The sequence below is a fragment of the Dama dama genome, chromosome 19 (genome assembly GCF_033118175.1).
Source record: "Dama dama isolate Ldn47 chromosome 19, ASM3311817v1, whole genome shotgun sequence".
In the NCBI taxonomy this organism is placed as follows: domain Eukaryota; kingdom Metazoa; phylum Chordata; class Mammalia; order Artiodactyla; family Cervidae; genus Dama; species Dama dama.
Genome location: NC_083699.1, coordinates 76,197,661 through 76,222,698, shown reverse-complemented (window position 1 = coordinate 76,222,698; position 25,038 = coordinate 76,197,661). Strand labels below are relative to the sequence as shown.

Below are 25,038 nucleotides of genomic sequence, written 5' to 3'. Positions count from 1 at the left end.
GTGTGATTTTTTTAGCCTCATATTGATATGCTTTCCTGGAAAGGACCCTGATGTTGGGAAAGATTGAGGGCAGGAGGAGCAGGGGGAGACAGAGGATGAGATGGTTGGATGGCATCATCAACTCAATGGACATGAGTTTGAGCAAACTCTGGGAGATGGTGAAGGAAAGGGAAGCCTGGCATGCTGCAGTCCATGGGTTGCAAAGAATAGGGCATGACTGAGCGACTGAACAGCAACAAATGCTTTCCTGCAGATGCTGTGTTTACGCCAGACACTTTAATGAAGTTAGGAAACAGTAAGAAGAGGGTAGGGGGCTTCCCAGATGGCACGAGTGGTAAAGAACCCACCTGCCAATGCAGGAAACATGGGTTCAATCCCCATAAGAGACATGGGTTCAATCCCTGGGTGGGGAAGAGCCCCTGGAGGAGGACATGGCAACCCACTCTAGTATTCTTGCCTGGAAAATCCCCATGGACAGAGGAGCCTGGTAGGCTACCGTCCATGAGGCCGCAAAGAGTGGGACCTGACTGAGTGACTAAGCACACACATGATTACTAAGCACCCACTGTTGGTAGGTGGTTAGGCACTGGAGCATCCAAGCTTGATAGACCTTTATCAAGATGACAGCCTCAATGAGGAGGTGGCCATATCCCCACTATTCAGAACATCCATCTGAAATGCAAAGCATCTTTGCCTGAGCTAATTAAGCCCACGGAAGGGGAGGCTGGAAGAGGTGCGACCCAGGCATAGCTGCAGAGACAAGAAACACACAGCTGGGACTTGGCCAGAAAGGAGAATCTGGGAGCCCAGGATGACAGGTCAGCAGAAGTGTGATCAGGGGTGGTGAGTGGGGTTGCTGAGCCTGGAGGGCAACTCTCAAGGGCTAAGAGTTTGACACTTACCTGGTAGAATATAGAGTCATCAGTGTCTCTCTAGTAGGGGAAGAATAGTCCACAATTCAGGTAAAAGGCCATGAACTTCTAAGAACAAGAGCGGCATCTTGTCAGCTTTAGCATGGAGAGAAGATGCTAGGGAACCCAGGCTTAAGAATAGAAGCTTGATTGCAGTCTAAGCTCCCCTACTTCCTAGTCAAGGGGCCCGAGAGGAACCTAACTTGTTGGCCTCAGTCTCCGCATATGTAACCTGAGTGTGATGACCTCACTCCCCTCACAGGGTGGTTGTGAAGGTGAGTTATTTTCTCAGGGTGGCACCCACACACTATGGCCTACAGCATATAAGCTATTATTGTCTTATTATTGAATTACATCCTAAACAAGCCCCTTTGGGAACTACTTTCTAAGGTGCATATGGAAGCAGCAGGTACCAAAATCCCAGGCCAGGAGGCAAGAGGGGGAGGAGAGTGAAGCATCTGGGCACCAATTTTAAGGATGCACTTGACCTACTGAGAGTGAGATTCTTTAAACCCTGAACTCCAGGCACCTCACTCACCTGTTCCTAGTTCTGGCCCGGGCAGTGACTTGTGCCCTGGCCAATTTTCACTTTTGCCAGTGGTTCTTCCTGGGTTCATTTCTGTACAGGAGTCAAGGGGAGAGCCTTCTGCGGTTTGAAGAAGTAAGATCATGCCTCAGATTTAAGTCTTCACTCTTCTTTGTGTCAGCTGAAAAAAAATACATGCGACCTAAAAGTTGGGAGATATGCGTTATTCAGCAGAAACTTTTAGGACTGCAAGCCCAGGAGACAGCATCTCAAGGGACCCTGAGAAAACTGCTCCGAGAAGAAGGGGGCTGGGGAGAAGCCAGGTTATACAGATGTTTTGCAACAAAGAGCAGGTAGTTTGAATGCCAAAATTTTTTTTTTTTTATAAATTACAGAAAACCATATATCCCAAGTTAAAGAATTTAGCGGCTTTTCTTTGTATGCGCCTAGTCCAAGCTATGGTTTTTCCAGTAGTCATGTATGGATATGAGAGTTGGACCATAAAGAAAGCTGAGTGCCAAAGAAATGACACTTTTGAGCTGTGGTGTTGGAGAAGACTCTTGAGAGTCCCTTGGACTGCAAGGAGATCCAAACAGTCTATCTTAAAGGAAATCAGTTCTGAATATTCATTGGAAGAACTGATGCTGAAGCTGAAACGCCAATACTTTGGCCACCTGATGTGCCGAAATGACTCACTGGAAAAGACCCTGATGCTGGGAAAGATTGAAGGTGACAGGAGAAGGGGACGACAGAGGATGAGATGGTTGGATGGCACCACCGACTCAATCGCCATGAGTTTGAGTAAACTCTGAGAGTTGGTGATGGACAGGGATGCCTGGTGTGCTGCAGTCCATGGGGTCACAAAGAGTTGGACACGACTGAGCGACTGAACTGAACTGAACTTGAACATTCTTTGGCATTTCCTTTCTTTCGGATTGGAATGAAAACTGGCCTTTTTTAGTCCTGTGGGCACTGCTGAGTTTTCCAAATTTGCTGACATATTGAGTGCAGCATTTTAACAGCATCATCTTTTCAATCTGAAATAGCTCAGCTGGAATTCCATCATCTCTACTAGCTTTGTTTGTAGTGGAGCTTCTTAAGGCCCACTTGACTTCACACTCCAAGATGTCTGGCTCTAGGTGAGTGATCACACCATAGTGGTTTTCCAGGTCATTAAGATCTGTTTTGTACAGTTCTTCTGTATATTCTTGCCACCTCTTCTTAATATCCTCTGCTTCTGTTAGGTCCACACCATTTTTGTCATTTATTGAGCCCATCTTTGCATGAAATATTCCCTTGGTATCTCTAATTTTCTCTAGAAGAGATCTCTAGTCTTTCCCATTCTATTGTTTTCCTCTATTTTTTGCATTGATCACCGAGGAAGGCTTTCTTATCTCTCCTTGCTATTCTTTGGAACTCTGCATTCAGATGGGTTTATCTTTCCTTTTCTCCTTTGCCTTTCACGTCTTGTCGTTTCTCAGCTATGTGTAAGACCTCCTCAGACAACCATTTTGCCTTTTTGCATTTCTTTTTCGTGGGGATGGTCTTGATCACTGCCTCTTGTACAATGGTACGAACCTCTATCCATAGTTCTTCAGGCACTGTGTCTATCAGATCTAATCCTTTGAGTCTACTTGTCACTTCCACTGTATAATTATAAGGGGTTTGATTTAGGTCATACCTGAATAGCCGAGTGGTTTTCCCTACTTTCTTTAATTTAAGTCTGAATTTGGCAGTAAGGAGTTCATGATCAGAGCCACAGTCAGCTCCTGGTCTTGTTTTTGCTGACTGTATACAGCTTCTCCATCTTTGGCTGCAAATAATATAATCAGTCTGATTTCAGTATTGACCGTCTGGTGATGTACATGTGTAGCATCCTCTGTTGTGTTTTTGGAAGAGAGTGCCATGATGGCTGCTAGATGGCAAGTATTCCCCTTCCTGAGTGCCTTTAGGGCTCACCAGTTCACCGTAAGCTGTGGCTACAATGGCTGGTGACTGTGACATCCTTGTTTACTGATACGGCAGGAAATATTCCATTTCTCCTTTGTAACTAGGAAGTAACTGAGGCCTGGATGGGTAAGCAGCCGTGCAAGGGTTCCTTGATAATTGCTGGGGAAGCCTGTGTTCTCCCATTAGACCCCAGGAAAGGGCCCCATAGAACATACCACACTTCAGGCCAGGGAGCTGCTCTGTGTGGCCCCCTCTCCTTCTTTTGGGTGCCAGCACATTGAAATTGGTTCCACCCAAGTTTTCCCGATGTGGCTGAAGAACGTCACTTGCCATATCAGTAAACAAAAGATATTATAGCCATCACGCCAGCAGCCACTGCATTTTTTGACCTGTGACGGTACATGCTTGAGGGATTCAGGATGAGGAAAAGCGGGATGCTGGCCCTAGACAGCTAAGGTGCACATCAAAGGAATAATTTCAAGGAGCCCAGACTCTTGCATCTTCCCATACATAGAAAACTGCTGAATTTATGAACTTGAGATGTCAGTTTTTTTCTTTAATTAACAGTAACTTTGTTAATATTTTCACTACCTGGATTTTGTTGCAAAAACTCCTATATATTCCGGCTCCTCTCTGACCTGTTTGGAGCCGTCCCTAAGAGCAATCTGAGAGGCTGTCTTCCAGGGTAAGTCCTCAGCAAGTCCACCAAGTAAAATATAATTCTCAATTTTTTTAGGTGTGCAGTTTTTTTCTAAAGTCTACATCTGACCCCAGCACTTGGAAAAGGAGCAGTTCTGGGTCTTTGTGTAGGGGGCAGGAGACCCTCGATAACCACAGGAGTCTTTGTGGGGAAGACACTTGTTTAGCTGAGCCAAGGAGAATGGAGGTAGGGTGCCAGCCCTTTCCAAAATGAAATTTTACTCCTCACTCCCAGAGTCCTCCGGGAGGGCTCATCTTTGGGTGTATTTGACCTTTGTCCCCCACTTTCTACTCATTTCCATCCTGAAGATATCAAATGAGCTAAACTTCAGGGAGGGTTTGGGACTTCCCTGGTGGTCCAGGGAACATTCTGCTTCCAATTCAGGGGGCACAGGTTCGATCCCTGGTCAAGAAACCAAGATCCCACATGACATGCAGAGAGGTCAAGAGATTTAAAGGTGGTGGGGCGGGGGCGGGGCTTGAAGAGGACAAGGAAAATTGAGAAAGGAGCCTGATGTAGGTCTGGGTGAGGAGGGGGCTAAGGGGGTAGCTCCCTAGCATGCTTTAGAATCCCTACCGGTGCTGGAATGTTCCCAGTGAGCCTACAGCAGGAGTTTGATACCCAGTTATCAATGCCTCTGTTCAAACAACCAAAGCTTAAGGGACCAGCTAGGCTCCAAGCTACCTTCGGCTTTGGATGACTCAGGGCTGCTTGAACAGAGGTTCTCAAACTGCCAAGGAACTTCAGAAGGGCCGGATAAAGCTCGGAGTTTCTGATGCAGCAGGTCTGGGTGCAGGCCGAGAATCTGCATTTCCCTCAAGCGCCTCGGGGTGCTGCTGGTGCGGGGCGCACCTCGAGTGCCTCTAGGATACAGCTGAGGGTGCGGGGCGCAGGGACCTCGGGAGGCGCCGGTGAGAAAGTGCGCCGCCCGTTCGGTTTCGGTTTCATTTCTCATCCGCAGCCCTGAAAATTTTCTAAGAGTTTCGTTTCCCCGAGGCTGGGTAGCAGATGCGGGACGGGGAGGCGGGGTCTGCGAGCTAGGGGCGGCGCTCGCGCTGCATAAAGCCGAGGAGAGCGAGCGCTGGGAGCCGGCGGGTCACTGCGCTGGGGACGGGTAAGTGTGGCGCTCCTGGGTCTGGGCACCCTCCGCCGGTAGGGGCATTTGGGCGTTTGGCTGGGAGTTGAGCGCTCTGGGGTGCCGGTATTGCGCAGACTAGTAATAGTAAAAATGAAAATGATTAATAGTTATGGCATCCCAGAATTCTTGCCCGGAGAATCCCATGGACAGAGGAGTCTGGTGGGCTGCAGTCCAGGGGGCCGTAAAGAGTTGGACACGACTGAAGCGACTTAGCACGCAATAGTGAGGATGACATGATGATGATAATGCAATGTTCGCTGGGTTCAGAGCATACTTGATTCTGCTTTCCCACCGACACGCTGCTGAGGCTCTTGAGTGACGCATCAAAAGCAGCAGGACGGCCCTCCCGTCCTCCAAGCACTGGCGATTTTTCTGCCTGAAGAAATAGGAAGGTGGAGCGGAGCAGGTAAAGAGGGGCTCCGAGGGAGCTAAGGAGTGCAAGTCAAATAAGTCAACGCCGGGAGCGGGGAGGCATCCTTGGAAGCGCAAGGACCCGGGGATCTTCCCCAGTCTCGCTGAAAAGAGCGATGTTGGAGCCGAGGGTCTCCGCGAACTGGTTTTGCCTGCGGGAGCTTCTCTATAGAAAGCCGGGCGGGGCTGGCCGGGAAGATGGGGCATGCACTGAAGTGCCCTGCGCGGAGTACAAGTCGCCCAGGGGATGGAGAGCTGCTTCCGGCAGCTTGTGCAGCGGGATGCGATGTGTAGGGCCGGCGCAGTTAGTTTTCCGGGTGGAGCGAGGTAGGACAGTCCTGGGGGCTGACCGAAAGCCCAGGCGTTGCTGAGACCTGCAACCGGCAGAGCAGCCGTGGGTGGCATTCTCAGAATTAATAAGTCAAATTTTAAATCAAGGTTTTGTTGGAAGTAGGGAAGTAGGAGGGGATGTGTTAATTTCTTCTTTACTGTAGTCATTCACAGGCGGCTGGGTCTGGATGCTTCTTGTGAGCTGAAAAAGTATTTTAGTTTTACATCCTGGCTTGGGGGCCATTGTGTTTACTCTAAGCTGTAGGGAACATCCCTTTAATGATTAACTTGTGGCAAAAGCAATACTGTTGCAGGAAGAGGGACCCCTTCTAGGGCCGGAAACTGAGTTCTTATCTAACACTTGGAAATGGGTTGTCCAAGGAGACACATGTGCTGACAAAGCAAGAGATTTTATCCGGTAAGGACGCCCAGGCAGAGAGCAGGAGGGTAAGGGAACCCAGGAGAACAGCTCTGCCAAGTGGCTTGCAGTCTTGGGTTTTATGGTGATGGGATAGTTTCGGGGTTGTCTTTAGCCAATCATTCTGATTCAGGGTCCTTCCTGGCACCTTGGTCAGCCAAGATGGATGCCAGCGAGAAGGATTCTGGGAGGTGGTCAGACACGTGGTGTCTCCTTTCGACTTTTCCTGGACTCTTTCGGTTGCTGGTGGCTTATTAGTTCCCTGTTCTTTACCAAGACCTCCTGTCATAAAACAACTCATGCAAATGGTTACTGTGGTGCCTGGCCAGGGTGGGCGGTTTCAGTCAGTGTTCTTCCCCTAACAATAGAATATAAAGGTAAAAGTAAAAGAAACAGCTCTAATATGGTGTCAGATTTGTTATTCCCTATTACAATCATGAACAATTTAAATGTCAGTGAGTTTTTGGAAGGTGAAACACTTCTATGAGAAAAAGCAACTATAAATTCTTAAAAGATTACCTGGACTGAATTATTTAGGCTGTTCTGTTCAACAAGTGCAGCCAGATGCTGAATGTGACGAGTAAGTAAAACACTGATTTTTATTAATGAGATGGCCTTGCCCCAAAGATCCAAATTCATTTTCAAAGACTGAGATAGGTACAGATATTTAAGATGTACAGACAAAACTCACAAGACTTGGTTTTCACGGAATGTCACTTTATGAAACAAAGAGAGGGACTTTTTTGTTCTCAAAGCACCCATGGTCATCGAGTGCTAGCCCTGGGGATCGATGATGCCACATGACTGGGCTGGGTACAGTAAAGTCAGCTGAGGTTGTGGTCTTTAACCCAGGGCCCCAGCTCCAGCCTAGCAGCCCCTGGGCACATGAAATCTTTCCAAAGGCATGGGGGTGGGTGGTGGTTAGGAAATAAATTGCCAGACTCCATAAGTATTCTTTAAAATTGATCACCTTTCACTATACAATGAACAGAATCCATCCCTCCCCTGCACTTTTTTTTTTTTTTAAGCAAGCTTGACCTTTCAACTTGCCCTTTCAATGTGGATCCAAAATCCACATAGGCCTTGGGGGAGAGTCCCTAGAGAAGATACAATAAGAGCATCAGGAAAAAAAAAAAAGTATTGATCCAGTACACTGACAGCAAGTCTCTCTGCTTTATCCTTCAACCTTAGAATTTAAATATTTAAGGTATACAAAAGGACTCAGGGGACTGTGAACTTCCTTCAAAGCACATCCCCTCTGCATCTTCACCATTCTCGGCAATGGGATGTATGGTGATGAGCACTGTTATGTATTGTATTCACCGGGTTTTGGTCTAATTTGTATGTTTTGCCTGATTCCAAGGCGGTGTTGGAGGAGAGCTCTGCATTTCTGCCAACTAGTCAGCACTACAGTGTCAGGTAAAAGGAAGGTATATTGGAGGTAAGTGCTTTATACTTTTTATAACATGTATTTCAAGTCCTAGGAGAAATATATTTTCATTTACTTTTATCCAAAATTATTACATATTATAAGTTTTAGTACTTAGAAGTTTATGGCCCCAGAAAAAAAATTATAAATTTTTAACATATAGTCCAGTGGTTAGGACTCAGCACTTTCACTGCTGGGACCTGAGTTCAAGCCCTAGTCAGGGAACTAAGATCATGCAAGCTATGCAACATATATATATATATATGTTTGGGTACTAAATGATCAAATATTTAGAATCCCTCATCTACATTGGAAAGAGTCTTACAGTAATTTTATTTTTAAACATAAATTTTAAAATGCATTAGAAATTTCATCCTTTGTTGCTATTTCAATTTATGGTGAAAAAAATTTTTGATGTTCAACCTGTAATCATTTTGGGAAATACAGAGTTTTTAAAAAGCTTTTGGCATCCAGAAGCATGTCTTTGAAGACCCCTGAGCAGGGATGGAGCATTGTCTTCATCTGACATTTGGTTCCTTGGAGTTCTCCTGTCGTTTCTTTCTGAGCTCCCACTCTATCCCTGTGTGTCCCACAGTGGGTTTGGGTCCATGATTGAATGTACCCAGCTCCTGAATTGTGTTAATCCTTATGTGCTTGATTTATGCTGAACTGATAAAGGAAGAAGATGGTTCATTCTGACTTGGATATCGAAGAACCTAATTCACTTGAATTCAGTCTAAATGGAAGTGATGATATGATGGGGGAACGTGAAACTGTAAGTTGATGCCTGAAAATCACTATCCATGTAGACATGAACTGTGTTCACTTGTGGGCTGCCCATTGATAACAGCGATGCCCTTGCTGCCTGGGGATGCTCACTTCCTCATCTCTCAGGGGCTGGATGTGGATGCAAAGATGTGACTCATTTTGCTTGGGCCCTTCTTGCAGCCAGATGCCATTAGTGTGTTGCCTTAGCTGATGCTGAAAGTGAAAGTGTTAGTCACTCAGTCATGTCTGTCTGTGACCCCATGGACTGTAACCTGCCAGGCTCCTCTGTCCATGGGATTCTCCAGGCAAGAATACTGGAGTGGGTAGCTATTCCTTTCTCTAGGGGATCTTCCCAACCAAGGAGTCAAACCAGGGTCTCCTGTATTGCAGGAGGATTCTTTACCATCTCCGCCACCTGGTTGGGGTGCAATTTTGGTCTGGAAAATCCAGGCAAGAGGCTGATGGGCTGGTGTAAGAATTGGGCCCAGGCACTGGGCCCAAGGAACCCTGTGAGATCACATGCCCACATCATGATTCAGTCTCGAGCTCAAACCGCCTAAGTGTCATTGTGATATCCCCGATGTTGGTCCTTTAATGGACCGGAACCTGCTGGTCCAGAGTCGACGATAAGAAAGTAAGAGAGAGAAAGAGGCTGATAACTTGTTGGTCCTTTAATGGACTGGAACCTGGTGGTCCGGAGTCAATGATAAGAAAGTAAGAGAGAGAAAGAGGCTGATATCCCTGGTTTACGCGGAAAGCCAATAGAGTCCTATTCTTAGAGTTCGCGATGCTGCCTGTAGGCACCAGGCACCCTCTCGAGTGGGTGAAGGCACAGTGTGCCTTCTCGAGAGGGTCTTAGAAGCCCGGGCAAGAAAGTGAGCTCAGAGGGCCTCCGCGCTCCAAGGAATTAGCCAGAAATAGAGAGATAGAGAGAGAGAGAAAGAAAGAAAGAAAAAGAAAGACACGGGGACCAAAGCTCTGATAGAGCAAAGGTGTTTTAATCAACATGGTGTGGGCATATATACAGTCTTACAAGGTGGTTATTCTCAGCAAAGACAAAGATTAAAATTCCAGACTTACAAAACATAAGTTGATCCCTATCAAAGAGAAAGTTGCAAACAATCAACTTTTCATAAGAAGGAAGAGGGTATTTAACACTGTAATGAGAAATGCCTGGATTCCTCAGCCCCTGGAAAGGCAAAGGCGTGCCTCTCCTCTTAACTCCTGAATATTCAGGAATCAATAAGGGCCAGAGGGTTCCGGACAGATTCAAAACAGCACACAGGAAGCCTTTTGTTAAATGTTTTCTGACAATTTCCCCTATTTTATTATATTTGTAAAAAAAAAAAAAGGTCCTGACCAAATGAGTTTGTTATTAACCAACCTTATAGAAAGGCGACGAACAACAAATACAATTATCAAGACAATTACCAAAGTTACAGTTTTAGACACGATGCTGTGGGTAATACTTTGAAACCATCCTTGTGGGTCTAGCCCGGATAATTTGTTCAGCTAAAGTTTCCAAATTAGTGGAAGAGGGCAGACATTTAGAAAAAGTTTGAAAGATTTCCTTTTTGCAGTAATTGTACATTTAGAGAGGCATTATCAAGTAAATGAAATTTGATTTGTTCCCAGCTATAGGTACTATGATTGAAATGAACAGGATTAACACAAAATTGGCAATTAATACAATTTACAGGTTAAATTGTAAGTGGGGCACAGGCCTGTATAAAATATGATTATAGCAAAATCCCTGTGAAATATCCCGTCTGAGTCCCAAGTTCTCTGGTGTTGGTGTTGCAGGAAGGGGGACCCCTTCCAGGGCCCGAAACTGGGCTCCTGTCTAACACTCCGAAAGGAATTGTCCGAGGAGACACATGTGCTGACAAAGCAAGAGATTTTGTTGGGAAAGGGCACCCGGGTGGAGAGCAGTAGGTAAGGGAACCCAGGAGAATTGCTCTGTCACGTGACTCACAGTCTCTGGTTTTATGGTGATGGGATTAGTTTCCGGGTGGTCTTTGGCCAATCATTCTAATTCAGAGTCTGTCCTAGTGGTGCACGCATCGCTCAGCCAAGAAGGATGCTAGCGAGAGGGATTCTGGGAAGTGGACGGACAGGCAGGGTCTCCTCTCGACCTTTCCCGAACTCTCCCGAACTCTTCCGGTTGGTGGTGGCTTATTAGCTCTGTATTCCTTACCAGGATCTCCCGTCATAAAACAACTCATGCAAATGGTTACTATGGTGCCTGGCCAGGGTGGTTTCAATCGGTGTGCTTCCCCTAACAGTTCCCCCCTGAGAGACTTCATACTTCAGTAGACTGACTCATACTTCTTGGGAAGTGGGGCGGAGGTCTTTTTCTTCTGTAACTTCTTCCTGCTGTGCATGGGTGTAAGCCTGCCTAGCAGAGCAGAAGTCTCTCTCTACCTGATCTAAGTTGGGGTGTTCCACATCTGAAACCAGCTTTCACCCTTGTAATAACAGCAATTTAGTTTGAAACTGTTGGTGTCTCTCAGAGATGAGATAGATAGGGGCCAAACAGGAGACCTAACAGGATGGTCATCACTGGTCCGCAGAAACAGGAGGCAACATTTGGGGTGATTGGCTGGTGATGAAGCAACAGAGCTGTGCTCCAGGAATCTTGTGTTTAGTCTGAAGTCACCATCCTCGACCTGGGTGGGGGCTCCAGTTCCGTAGAAAACTCAAAAGACATTGTTATGCATATTTCTTTGAGTAGGAACCAGGACCCTGTCTCAAGGCTGAACCACCATTTGATTGTTTCTCCTGTTTCTGTATTCCCTCCCTTCCCTGATTAGCAATTGTTTGAATCCACCCTTTGGAACTCAGGGAAGGTCAAGGAGGCTGAATGAAGCCTATATCTTACAGATAAGAAATGGAGAACACACAGCAGATCTGTACTCCAGAGTTGCCACCCCACAGAGTCCTGCTCAGTTTTAATTTAGGGAACAGGGCAACTATGACTGTGATAACTTCCTGTCAAAATGGGGCATAGGACTGCCCAAGCTCGGAAAAGAGACACTGAATTGGAAGTATTCCTGAGTTCCAAGTCCTAGATCTGAGCCTTGTATGATTAAAATCTCAATCCCTTGGTCTGCCATTTTGTTGTAACAGACCCAATTAGTAATAGCTGGAGGAGGGATAACTGGAATTTTAATAGACAAAATAAATCTCTTTCTTTTTAGAAGAATAGGCCTGAAACCCAGTCTGGACCTGGCACTTTGGGGAGACTTTTAGCCAGGTGGCCAGTTGCCTAGTTTTATAAAAAGTAAGGTAGAAGTTTCCAGCAGACATTGTTTTGAGAATGGTGGCATCTAAGCCTGACAGGACTCAGAAAACTCAAGTGTTTAGCAATACAATGTCTAATCTGAAATTACACCCATAGTAACACTTAGTTATTTCCTAGGATGTCTGAACCATAGCTGAGTACTCTATTTTGACTTTTAATTGTAAAATTTTCCTTAATAGCCAAAGCAGATGTCACCATTAATGACGTCAGTGTTTCTCTAGGTATGAGAAAATGCAAGAATTGGGACTCATAAAATCTCCTGAAAAGATCTAACTATCTGAAGGCCTGTTCTGCCAGTTTTTCTCAGAGCACCGAGTGCCTCATTCCTGATTTTCACCCTGAACTCCTTTCAGGGCCGTTGAAAGTCAGCAGTTGCAGTGGCCATGGTTTAATCTCTGTAGATGTAGATGGCAAGTGTCAATCTTCAGTTGGCAGAGCCCCTTTTTGCTCATAAACTTGACCATGATTTTGAGGGGGTCATTTCATGACCATTTTATCTCATGGTGCTTAGAATGTCCATTCTCAGGTTTGGCAAAGCTTTTGTTGACAGGCCACTCAATGTGCTGTTACTGGACTAGGCCATAATACAGTATCCAAAATTTTCTGGACCACCTGTCTTACTTGCCTCTTGGTCCAGAAAAACATTCCCTCTTGTTGCTTTTTCCCATATCTAGAGTTACACTGTTATCATCATCGATCTCATAGGGAACTATATATTATTCTATCAGAGGCCTCAGTCACACATTTGACAGTGTAAGAAACAGCAATTTTGTAAAACAGGTGAAATACAAAGAACACAGCCAGCAGAATTAGTAAAGTCACAAGTAAGACTTAAGAGCTTCCATTAGATGTAGCCCAGTATATCCCAGGTCGTCTGACTTAGTCTACTGTGTACAAATCTTTATCTTTTAGGGAAATTATACATTGACACCACCATCTATAAGGCACATAGCCCAGTTTTCTAGTGTTACTAGACTGATTATACTTAGTATAATTTAATTGTTTCCAACACAGAGGAGACTTTAAACCTAAATTACCATAGCCTGGTGTTATCTATATAAATCCTTCTCATAATCGTGGGAGATTTCTTTCTCCCTTTGCTGAAACTTTTCTTGTTGCTCTGATTGAGCTTGAGTAATAGAAAAAAGCTCAAATTTATGGCCAGAGTCAAAGCAGGTATTATTATTGGCCTGGTGAGGGGATCCCATCTAGTAGTATCACAGTGACCTGAATACGACTATAATTTTTTTTTTTAAAGTAAATTTTACCAGGGCCAACCAGTTAGAGCCTTGTAGTAGAGAAATTTACTAAGGCAACCCAGAGCTAGATATAGGTAATTGGCCACAAACCCAACAATTGGATTGATTTCTAAAACTAGCATAGGATCAGACCTATGATAGAAAAGCATTTGATTTATATGCAAAGGTGTAAGAAGTCAAGAAAACATTATAAATGATCTTACGAATCAGGTCCAGCATCTTGGGCAAGCTGTCTACCTCTGATGTCGTTGTCTTTTCATCCTGGTGTAGTGTAGTTTCTCTTGTTTGAGCATCATTTTAAGGTGAGATCAGGTCAGCTGTCTTCTCTATAGACCAATCCAGTGTAGGGGCCTTTGGAAGTGGGAATTAATCTGAGTTAATTTCTCTTCAGTTTCATTGTGCATGAGCTAGTTAAGAGTACCTGATAAAAAGTCTTTCCATTCAGGTTGGAGACAGTCCCTTAAATTATGTCTTTTTCCAGTCCTGGTTGCAGGTCATGAGGCATCTGATCTTCATCCAAAGATAGATTACTGAGATAAGCTTCAGAAACAAACTTAAGGTGTTCTTTAAGAATTCAATTAAATTTTACATTAATATCACATAACAGCAAAGAACTATCCAAGAAATGAGTCTTACTACATGCAGACCTCCATTAACAAACTGGGATTTAACATTTTTTGCAATATCTTTTTCTCCCTAAAGTTACCCTCATTTTTATCAAATATAACCAAATTAAGCCTAGTTTGTTTGTAAAATAGGTCTGTTCTCACTAATTTTGGTCTGATGATTTATATAACCATAATTGATTATAGACTTTTATTTTGCTGAAACACTTATAGAATCTCAGACTGAACTTTTAATATAAAACAGGGCTGGGAAACTCACACCAAAGGTTTATTACAGATTTTGCCTAACAAATCTAGGTGAACTCTTTCCTTTTTAAGGTCTCAAAAATTTCTTGAGATTTTTTTTACCTGTTAGTGAGATAACCTTCCTAGCTCATTTGATAAACTTACTGGAAACCTAAGAGTTTCAAATTTCTGGAGGAGTCAGATAGAGAGAAAATATAATTGTTTTGTTTATAACATATAATTTTACCAAATTATTTTCATAATTAGTTTGAGAGGAAGGTTTTCCCTACTCCTGGAAAACACAAGATTCAAACCTATAATTTTTTAGATAGAAACCATAAAAGTTATAAGCATATTCATTGGTTCATTCAGTCCTTTGTTAACTTTTGTGAAGTCATCAGGTTTTTCATTAGAATACCAAGACTATCAAAATGTTAAGAACACCATATAATTTTGGGGGTATCTGTATTAGTAATTTTACCATACATTATAACATGAGTGGATTTATTACTTATTTGATAATCTTTTTCATGTAATTTAACCAACCAAATAAACACAGTTTAATATCTATCTTTGGGATGTTTCAGGGGCCCTCTGAAGCACCCCAAAGTTAGCTAGAGGTCAAAGGAACTTCAAAAGAATTCGATTTAGGAAGTTTTATCGAAAAGATCAATTAAAAGTGTTTAGAACATTTGGTCAGATTTAGTCAATGTTGATGGGTGTATCATTTAGCTTGTTGATATGTCACAATGGGCATAAATACCAAGGCTCAAAGTCTAGTGAAAGTCAGCGCCGCCATCTTGGACCTAATTGGCTCTAACCAGTTTTCTCTTTTTTTTTTTTTTTCCATTTATTTTTATTACTTGGAGGCTAATTACTTTACAATATTGTAGTGGTTTTTGTCATACATTGACATGAATCAGCCATGGATTTACATGTATTCCCCATCCCAATCCCCCCTCCCACCTCCCTCTCCACCCGATTCCTCTGGGTCTTCCCAGTGCACCAGGCCCGAGCACTTGTCTCATGCATCCCACCTGGGCTGGTGATCTGTTTCACCATAGATAGTATACATGTTTTGATGCTGTTCTCTCGAAACATCCCACCCTCGCCTTCTCCCACAGAGTCCAAAATTCTGTTCTGTACATCTGTGTCTCTTTTTCTGTTTTGCATATAGGGTTATCATTACCATCTTTCTAAATTCCATATATATGCATTAGTATACTGTATTGGTCTTTATCTTTCTGGCTTACTTCACTCTGTATGATGGGCTCCAGTTTCATCCATCTCATTAGAACTGATTCAAATAAATTCTTTTTAATGGCTGAGTAATATTCCATGGTGTATATGTACCACAGCTTCCTTATCCATTCGTCTGCTGATGGGCATCTAGGTTGCTTCCATGTCCTGGCTATTATAAACAGTGCCGCGATGAACATTGGGGTGCACGTGTCTCTTTCAGATCTGTCTAACCAGTTTTGTTATGGCCATGTCATTCCTAACAAAATCTATTTATCTAACTAATTGTAATCCAATTTTAGAAAATCCTGATCATGCATAACTTTTTAGTATTTTTTTCATACCTTTTTTTAACTGAAAGCACACTTCCTGCTTTCCTTTAGCAACCAAAAGCTAACTTTTATATTAGCATTTTATAGATTGGTGAGCATAAATACCAGTGCTAATTTCTAAAACCCTTGTTTTTTAAAACATTTTATGGTGGCATCAAACATCATTCATTTATAGTTCCAAATCTCTTTAGTTTTTCTGTAAAAGGAAATCAGTGTTTAGTAGTAAATGTTTCAAAATCATATTTTATTTGGAAATGACCTAATTATTCAATAGACTTCCAATACTTAGTTTATCACAATGCTTTAAAATTCAACTTACGCCAATCTGGAGAGACTACTGTAGACAGATATTCCTAAAGAATAATTATTTGTAATAGAGTTTATATACAAACTCATATCTCATTTACATTTTTAGAAGTTTCTTCACTCAAGGTAATTTCCTTGTTGACAAACTTGTAACAGATACAATATTTAACTTATATTAAACCTAGGTACAGTAAAAATATTCTACTTGATGTTAATTACTCTAACACATGTCTATATTAAATAGGCCAACAAACATTAATATCAGGTATTTAATACTGAATATTTCCCAGTTCACCTGAACCTGGAATTTATTGTTTAATTTAGAATTATTTGATTTGTAAGCACTTACCTTTCTTTAAGCCAATTAAATAGAGCTCATTTACAAATTAACCTAAAAAATATTACCCAGAGACAAAGACATACCAAGACAGACACAGTGCAAGATCTAGCTTCATTTTCTAAGTTTGGTCATGAATTAGATATTACAATATAAAATTTACTAGTTTATAAAAAAAAGTTGAAACAAATAAAAATTTTAAAGGCTTTTCCCCTTTTCCCCTCAGTCTCAGGAGTTAGAGATGGTCTAGATAAGTGTTACTGAGAGCCCTGGTCTCAAGGCACAGGGAAAGAAAATCAAGTTTTAACAAAATGGCGGCAGGTCTAAATCAAATGGTGGCCAGACAAAGCAAAATGGCCATCGAAAATCACAACACAGAACAGAGTTAAAACACACATATAAACTTGGCAGTCCTCGTCAGACACTCCCTTAAATACAAGAATGCAGTCTCTCAGAAAACCTTCTATAGAGACACAGAACTTCAGATGTCTTCAAAGATTTCAAAAGGAGGAAAGGAAGCCAGGTTGAAAGAAGAAGGAGTAGGAGGCAGGAAAGGGGGGCAAAAAGGGTGGACTTGCAGACATCTCCTGCCACCTGCAGACACCCAGGCGTTATGGGACTTTTCCCTGGGCTTCCAGAGAAGGGAGGACTGGAACTCGGCCCTACCAGAAACCAGAACCAGAATTTGAATTCTCTGCCAAGAGGAGGTGATCGGTCTCCAACCCTCAGCTCAGGCTGAGGCCCTTCGACCAGATTCCTGCATCCAGGACCGGGGAACTAGAAAAACGGGAAGGATAGGAAGGGCTAAGGAGAGGAAAGAGGTCAATAAAGTCTCTTGTTCCTTTCCGGTCGGGGCACTCTGGCCAGTTGTCCGTATCAGGAGGAGACCAGGGACAAAAGGATCCCAGTTGCAGCCGCTGGGTCTGGTCCATTGGCAGGCAAGCTGGCCCCTGAGTACCCCAAGTGGTCAGGATGTCAGTCTCAGCGAAGAAGAGTTCCCACCAGAGTCGCCATTTGCTGAAGGAAAAAGGGCCTGAAACTGGGCTCTTGTCTAACATTCGGAAATGAATTGTCCGAGGAGACAAATGTGCTGATAAAGCAAGAGATTTTATTGGGAAAGGGCACCCGGGTGGAGAGCAGGAGGGTGAGGGAACCCAGGAGAACTGCTCTGTCACGTGACTCACAGTCTCTGGTTTTATGGTGATGGGATTAGTTTCCGGGTGGTCTTTGGCCAATCATTCTAATTCAGAGTCTTTCCTGGTGGCACACGCATTGCTCAGCCAAGATGGATGCTAGCGAGAGGGATTCTGGGAAGTGGACAGACATGCAGTGTCTCCTTTTGACCTTTCCCGAACTCTTCCGGTTGGTGGTGGCTTATTAGCTCTGTATTCCTTACCAGGATCTCCCGTCATAAAACAACTCATGCAAATGGTTTCTATGGTGCCTGGCCAGGGTGGGCGGTTTCAATCAGTGTGCTTCCCCTAACATTGGCAGCAAGTTTTTATGTTTTATATGTCTCATAGTTCAAGCTCAATTTGTTTGTTGAGGACAATTCGAGGAGGAGAAGGAGGAGGAGGAGGAAGCCAGCCAACAAGTCCTTCATCATGGTAATGTTTCAACGTAGTGTTAGTAACCTTTTTAGCCACTTAAGCAGCATAATGTATAATGTTTTTTGTTCTTTTCCTAAAGTTTCAGTAGTATAAACATGGTTCACAGACAGAAAAAGGGCAGCAATGTCTGCAAGTCTTCTTTTGGAGGCAGGACTAAAGTCCAAGTTTGTCGGCCAACGTTTATGCATAATTTTGCTGGGCCCATACACAAAGGAAGGACTTCATAAAATAAAGAAATGTTAATTAGTTTTCTCTCCTCCCCAGGGTGTGAGGGTTCCAAGGAGGAGGCATTTGGGTGGAGTCATTGGTTGATACCTGGGTCTTTTCTCCGTCCATTTTATGACCTGAAATAAAGGGGGGTTGGGTAAGTAAATTAGTTAATCCGGCTCCAGCGGGGGTCGTGCAGGCCAACAGAGCATAGCGATAAGGTTTTCAGGACTCTGAGGCATTCCCTGTTGAGAAATCAGATTCTTTTTTTTTTTCCTCCATTTATTTTTATTAGTTGGAGGCTAATTACTTTACAATATTGTAGTGATTTTTGCCATACATTGACATGAATCAGCCATGGATTAACATCTGCTCCCCATCCCGATCCCCCCTCCCGCCTCTCTCCCCATCCCATCCCTCTGGGTCTTCCCAGTGCATCAGCCCTGAGCACTTGTCTCATGCATCCAACCTGGGCTGGTGATCTGTTTCACCCTTGATAGTATACTTGTTTCAATACTATTCTCTCAGAACATCCCACCCTCGCCTTCTCCCACAGAGTCCAAAATTCTGTTCTGTACATCTGTGTCTCTGTTTTGCATATTGGGTTATTGTTACCATCTTTTAAAATTCCATATATATTCCTTAGTATACTGTATTGGTCTTTATCTTTCTGGCTTTCTTCACTCTATATAATGGGCTCCAGTTTCATCCACCTCATTAGAACTGATTCAAATGAATTCTTTTTAATGGCTGAGTAATATTCCATTGTGTATATGTACCACAGCTTCCTTATCCATTCGTCTGCTGATGGGCATCTAGGTTGCTTCCATGTCCTGGCTATTATAAACAGTGCTGCAATGAACATTGGGGTGCACATGTCTCTTTCAGATCTAGTTTCCTCAGTGTGTATGCCCAGGAGTGGTATTGCTGGGTCATACAGCAGTTCTATTTCCAGTTTTTTAAGGAATCTCCACACTGTTCTCCATAGCGGCTGTACTAGTTTGCATTCCCACCAACAATGTAAGAGGGTTCCCTTTTCTCCACACCCTCTCCAGCATTTATTGCTTGTAGACTTTTGGATAGCAGCCATCCTGACTGGTGTGTAATGGTACCTCATTGTGGTTTTGATTTGCATTTCTCTGATAATGAGTGATGTTGAGCATCTTTTCATGTGTTTGTTAGCTATCTGTATGTCTTCTTTGGAGAAATGTCTGTTTAGTTCTTTGGCCCATTTTTTGATTGGGTCATTTATTTTTCTGGAATTGAGCTGCTTGTATATTTTTGAGATTAATCCTTTGTCTGTTGCTTCATTTGCTATTATTTTCTCCCAATCTGAGGGCTGTCTTTTCACCTTGCTTATAGTTTCTTTTGTTGTGCAAAAGCTTTTAAGTTTCATTAGGTCCCATTTGTGTATTTTTGCTTTTATTTCCAATATTCTGGGAGGTGGGTCATAGAGGATCCTGCTGTGATTTATGTTGGAGAGTGTTTTGTCTATGTTCTCCTCTAGGAGTTTTAGTTTCTGGTCTTACATTTAGATCTTTAATCCATTTTGAGTTTATTTTTGTGTATGGTGTTAGAAGGTGTTCTAGTTTCATTCTTTTACAAGTGGTTGACCAGTTTTCCCAGCACCACTTGTTAAAGAGGTTGTCTTTTTTCCATTGTATATCTTTGCCTCCTTTGTCAAAAATAAGGTGTCCATAGGTTCGTGGATTTATCTCTGGGCTTTCTATTCTGTTCCATTGATCTATATTTCTGTCTTTGTGCCAGTACCATACTGTCTTGATGACTGTGGCTTTGTAGTAGAGCCTGAAGTCAGGCAGGTTGATTCCTCCAGTTCCATTCTTCTTTCTCAAGATTGCTTTGGCTATTCGAGGTTTTTTGTATTTCCATACAAATTGTGAAATTATTTGTTCTAGTTCTGTGAAAACTACCATTGGTAGCTTGATAGGGATTGCATTGAATCTATAGATTGCTTTGGGTAGTATAGCCATTTTGACAATATTGAGTCTTCCAATCCATGAACACGGTATATTTCTCCATCTATTTGTGTCCTCTTTGATTTCTTTCATCAGTGTTTTATAGTTTTCTAAATATATAGGTCTTTCGTTTCTTTAGGTAGATATACTCTTTAAGTATTTTATTCTTTTTGTTGCAATGGTGAATGGTATTGTTTCCTTAATTTCTCTTTCTGTTTTCTCATTGTTAGTGTATAGGAATGCAAGGGATTTCTGTGTGTTAATTTTATATACTGCAACATTACTGTATTCATTGATTAGCTGTAGTAATTTTCTGGTAGAGTCTTTAGGGTTTTCCATGTAGAGGATCATGTCGTCTGCAAACAGTGAGAATTTTACTTCTTCTTTTCCTATCTGGATTCTTTTTATTTCTTTTTCTGCTCTGATTGCTGTGGCCAACACTTCCAGAACTATGTTGAATAGTAGTGGTGAGAGTGGGCACCCTTGTCTTGTTCCTGACTTTAAGGGAAATGCTTTAAATTTTTCACCATTGAGGATAATGTTTGCTGTGGGTTTGTCATATATAGCTTTTATTATGTTGAGATACGTTCCTTCTGTGCCTGCTTCCTGGAGAGTTTTTTATCATAAATGGATGTTGAATTTTGTCAAAGGCTTTTCCTTCATCTATTGAGATAATTATATGGTTTTTATCTTTCAATTTGTTAATGTGATGTATTACATTGATTGATTTGTGGATATTAAAGAATCTTTGCATTCCTGGGATAAGGCCCACTTGGTCATGATGTATGATCTTTTCAATATATTGTTGGAATCTGTTTGCTAGAATTTTGTTAAGGATTTTTGCATCTATGTTCATCAGTGATACTGGCCTGTAGTTTTCTTTTTTTGTGGCATCTTTGTCTGGTTTTGGTATTAGGGTGATGGTGGCCTCATAGAATGAGTCTGGAAGTTTGCCTTCTTCTGCAATTTTCTGGAAGAGTTTGAGTAAGACAGGTGTTAGCTCTTCTCTAAAGTTTTAGTAGAATTCAGCTGTGAAGCCATCTGGTCCTGGGCCTTTGTTTGCTGGAAGATTTCTGATTACAGTTTCTATTTCCTTGCTTGTGATGGTTCTGTTAAGATCTTCTATTTCTTCCTGGTTCAGTTTTGGAAAATTATACTTTTCTAAGAATTTGTCCATTTCTTCCAACTTGTCCATTTTATTGGCATAGAGCTGCTGGTAGTAATCTCTTGTGATCCTTTGTATTTCAGAGTTGTCTGTTGTGATCTCTCCATTTTCATTTCTAATTTTGTTGATTTGGTTCTTCTCCCTTTGTTTCTTGACGAGTCTGGCGAACAGCTTGTCAGTTATATTTACCTTTTCAAAAAACCAGCTTTTAGCTTTGTTGATTTTTGCTATGGTCTCTTTTGTTTCTTTTGCATTTATTTCTGCCCTAGTTTTTAAGATTTCTTTCCTTCTACTAACTCTGGGGTTCTTCATTTCTTCCTTCTCTAGTTGCTTTAGGTGTAGAGTTAGGCTATTTATTTGACCTTTTCCTTGTTTCTTGAGGTAAGCCTGTATTGCTATGAACCTTCCCCTTAGCACTGCTTTTACAGTGTCCCATAGGTTTTGGGTTGTTGTCTTTTCATTTTCATTCGTTTCTATGCATATTTTGATTTCTTTTTTGATTTCTTCTATGATTTGTTTGTGATTCAGAAGCGTGTTATTTAGCCTCCATATGTTGGAATTTTTAATAGTTTTTTCCCTGTAATTGAGATCTAATCTTACTGCATTGTGGTCAGAAAAGATTACTGGAATGATTTCAATTTTTTTGAATTTATCAAGGCAAGATTTATGGCCCAGGATGTGATCTATTCTGGAGAAGATTCCATGTGCACTTGAGAAAAAGGTGAAATTGATTGTTTTGGGGTGAAATGTCCTATAGATATCAATTAGGTATAGCTGGACCATTGTGTCATTTAAAGTTTGTGTTTCCTTGTTAATTTTCTGTTTAGTTGATCTGTCCATAAGTGTGAGTAGGGTATTAAAGTCTCCCACTATTATTGTGTTATTGTTAATTTCCCTCTTCATTCTTGTTAGCATTTGCCTTACATATTGCGGTGCTCCTATGTTGAGGGCATATATATTTATAATTGTTATATCTTCTTCTTGGATTGATCCTTTGATCATTATGTAGTGTCCTTCTTTGTCTCTTTTCACAGCCTTTATTTTGAAGTCTATTTTATCTGATATAAGTATTGCGAGTCCTGCTTTCTTTTGGTCTCGGTTTGCATGGAGTATTTTTTTCCAGCCCTTCACTTTCAGTCTGTATGTGTCCCTTGCTTTGAGGTGGGTCTCTTGTAGACAGCATATATAGGGGTCTTGTTTTTGTATCCATTCAGCCAGTCTTTGTCTTTTGGTTGGGGCATTCAACCCATTTACAAGAAATCAGATTCTTAACTTGATTAGTGAGGGTTTTTATTTGTCCCCAAGGGGGGATATCATAGGATTGATGTCTCCAAGGGCAGTGCTTTCTGGAGATCTTTAGAGCCGCCATGGCCTGTATTGGAATTTCTTCCTCCTGGAGTTCTTGTTTCGTCTCCATTTTGAATGTCGGGGGCCCCCTTGGGTCGAATTTTCTGAGGAAAAATTTGTTGGATCCACCTGGGGAAATACAAGCATATCCCTTTCCCTGTGAGATTAATTTCCCAGATTTCTATTGTTTACTGAACCCGTCTTGGTCCCAGATGGGCAGAGGAAGAGAAATGTCCTTCAATTCCTCGAAATGTCTTTCTGCTCTTGTTAAAATATTTCCCTGTGGTAGGTTTAAAAAATTTAAAACAAATAGAGCTGTATTAACAATAATTATGAGTTTAGAAAATATGTTGGAATCTAGTAAAGTCTGCTTTGGATAAGGAAGACAGTAGTGTTCCTGTGTATTCTGCCTTTAAAAATTTTTTTTATTTTTAACTTTAGTGTGTGATGTGCTCGTTTGACTATGCCTTGTGCCTGTGGATTATAAGGAATACCTGTAATATGTTTAATAGAAAAAGATCATAAAAATTGTTTAAAATGTCTAGAAATATAGGCAGGGTCATTGTCTATTTTAATAGAACTAGGAGTTTATGGTGGAGGTTTCTATATTTTTTAATACAAAAACTGAATATATAGAATCAGAGACTATATTAATGGGGTAAGGATATAGGCAAATAACTTGAATAAGAGCATATGATTTATTTTGTTGAGCAGAATGAAATTTAGTATAAAATACTTTATATTTTTTAAGAGACCAGAATGGAGTTTTGGCATTTTTAGTCCCATCTTTATAAAAGAAATGTGAGAAATAATAAATTCAAAGTTTTTGAAGAAAATTCCATAGCTTACCAGAAGGATAATGAAATGATATTTCTCCAAAATATTTTAGAACAGCTAATTAGAAATCAGTTGAAGTTTGTAATGTGTTCTCAAATTGAGATTTATTTGTAATAAAGTTTTATTAAAGTATAAAGGAGATAGAGAAAGCTTTTGACATAGGCATCAGAAGGGGGCAGAAAGAGTGCCCCCTTGTTAGTCTTTGGCCAGATGTCATATAACTACCAGCAGTCTGCTTAATTAGAGAAAGGAAATGTCTCAAAACTGAAGAGAACAGCACCAGGCCCCTCACCCACAACATGCATTTTGAGATAACCTTAGCACCAGGTGAGTTGTCCGGGGCCACAAAATGATTGACATGAATATTGAAGAAAGGCAGGTTTTCAAGCAAATGTAGTTTCATTAACATAGCTTAAGAGAACATTTGCATGAGTAAAACATACCGGTTTTTCAAGTCTGTTCTGAGTCTTAGGCAGAACCAACTTGAAGACAGAGTCTGGAGTAAATGCACATTAACATAGCTTAAGACAAACATTTCCATAAGAAAAATGCATTGGTTAACTCAGGGTTTGAGAATAGTTAACTTCAAGTGAAACCAGGTGTCATTATGGCAACACAGTATTTTAAGAGAAAGCGATTTTTAAATTTGTATAGAGAAAAAAAAAAATCGCTAGTTTCTTCTTTCTGCTTAAGATAGATAAAAATGTCTGACACTTGCAGCCTATTTTTTCCATTTGGAGACCCCTGGCCTTCCTGCCTGTTAAGTCAAACTAGATCTGCCAAGTAAAAGACAGAAGGCTTATGGGGGTAGGGGCCCAAAAAGTCCAGTAGGTATTCTAGAGGGGGCTGCTTAAGGGTAAAGGAGTTTAGGGCTGGTCTATCGAGGGCAGCACTGCCGGATGTTGAGGGTTTGAGGGAAAAGATGGAATTTGCCCCTGGTTTTTGTTGAAGAGGACCTGTCGGTCTCCTGCTTGGAGTTTCCCGGAATAGGTTTTCCTTCAATATCAAATTTAAATTTACACTCTTTGGCCCAATGCATTTCTCTACGGCAGCAAGGGCAGATTTTTTGGAGGTTTTTTTTTTTTTAAGTTTTCTTAGGGCAGCCTCTTTTTAAATGGTACTTATCTCCACATGTGTAACATCCATTATTTTCCTATTCTTAAGGCAGCAACCATTGTTTCAGCTAGCATTTGCATCTTTTGAGTTTCTGATTCTATATTGTGACAAGCCTTTAAATAATCAAAAATAGTCCCTGTCTCACAAATTGGGGCTATAGCCCTTTGACATTCCTGGTTTGCATTTTCATAAGCAAGTAATTTTTCTAGTTGCCTTTTAGCTTCTTCTCTAGTTACTGTACGGGAAATAGCAGTTTCTAATCTAGCTAAGAAATTGGCATACTTTTCATTAGGTCCCTGCAATATTTTAGTGTAGCTACCTGTAGGCTCCCCCTGAGGAGTAATTCGATCCCAAGCTTCAAGGGCCACTGTTTTTAATTGATCATGCAACAAAGGAGGGCATCGTATTTGAGCTTCTATAGCGTCAAATTGTCCGGTGCCAGTTAGCATCTCAAAAGTAATTTGATTTTGGGGAGCGCCAGCGCGAGCATTTTTGTTAGCTTGATCTCTGGCTATATCTTGAAACCACATTGTCCATTGAAGATATTCTCCTGGTTTAAGGAGAACTTTTA

General features: G+C 41.7%; 1 protein-coding gene and 1 long non-coding RNA gene across 3 annotated transcripts in view; one reads left to right on the top strand and one right to left on the bottom strand.

Annotated features, from left to right (window-relative positions):
- Positions 1-897: 897 nt before the first annotated feature.
- Positions 898-5,038, bottom strand: LOC133073699 (uncharacterized). The gene is made up of 3 exons (XR_009697035.1): positions 4,772-5,038; positions 1,450-1,618; positions 898-980 (listed from the first exon to the last, which is right to left on the bottom strand). It is a non-coding gene; the product is annotated as an uncharacterized LOC133073699 (long non-coding RNA).
- Positions 4,993-25,038, top strand: part of MX1 (MX dynamin like GTPase 1) — a 46,459-nt gene continuing 26,413 nt past the window's right edge. Inside the window, exons 1-4 of one of the 2 annotated variants that reach the window (XM_061167548.1) lie at positions 4,993-5,201; positions 7,748-7,825; positions 8,492-8,588; positions 17,733-17,816. In XM_061167548.1, coding sequence (XP_061023531.1) covers positions 8,499-8,588; positions 17,733-17,816 — 174 coding nt within the window. In that variant the 5' untranslated portion in view covers positions 4,993-5,201; positions 7,748-7,825; positions 8,492-8,498. The remainder of the gene's footprint in view (positions 5,202-7,747; positions 7,826-8,491; positions 8,589-17,732; positions 17,817-25,038) is intronic. The other variant, XM_061167547.1, reaches the window with a different exon arrangement.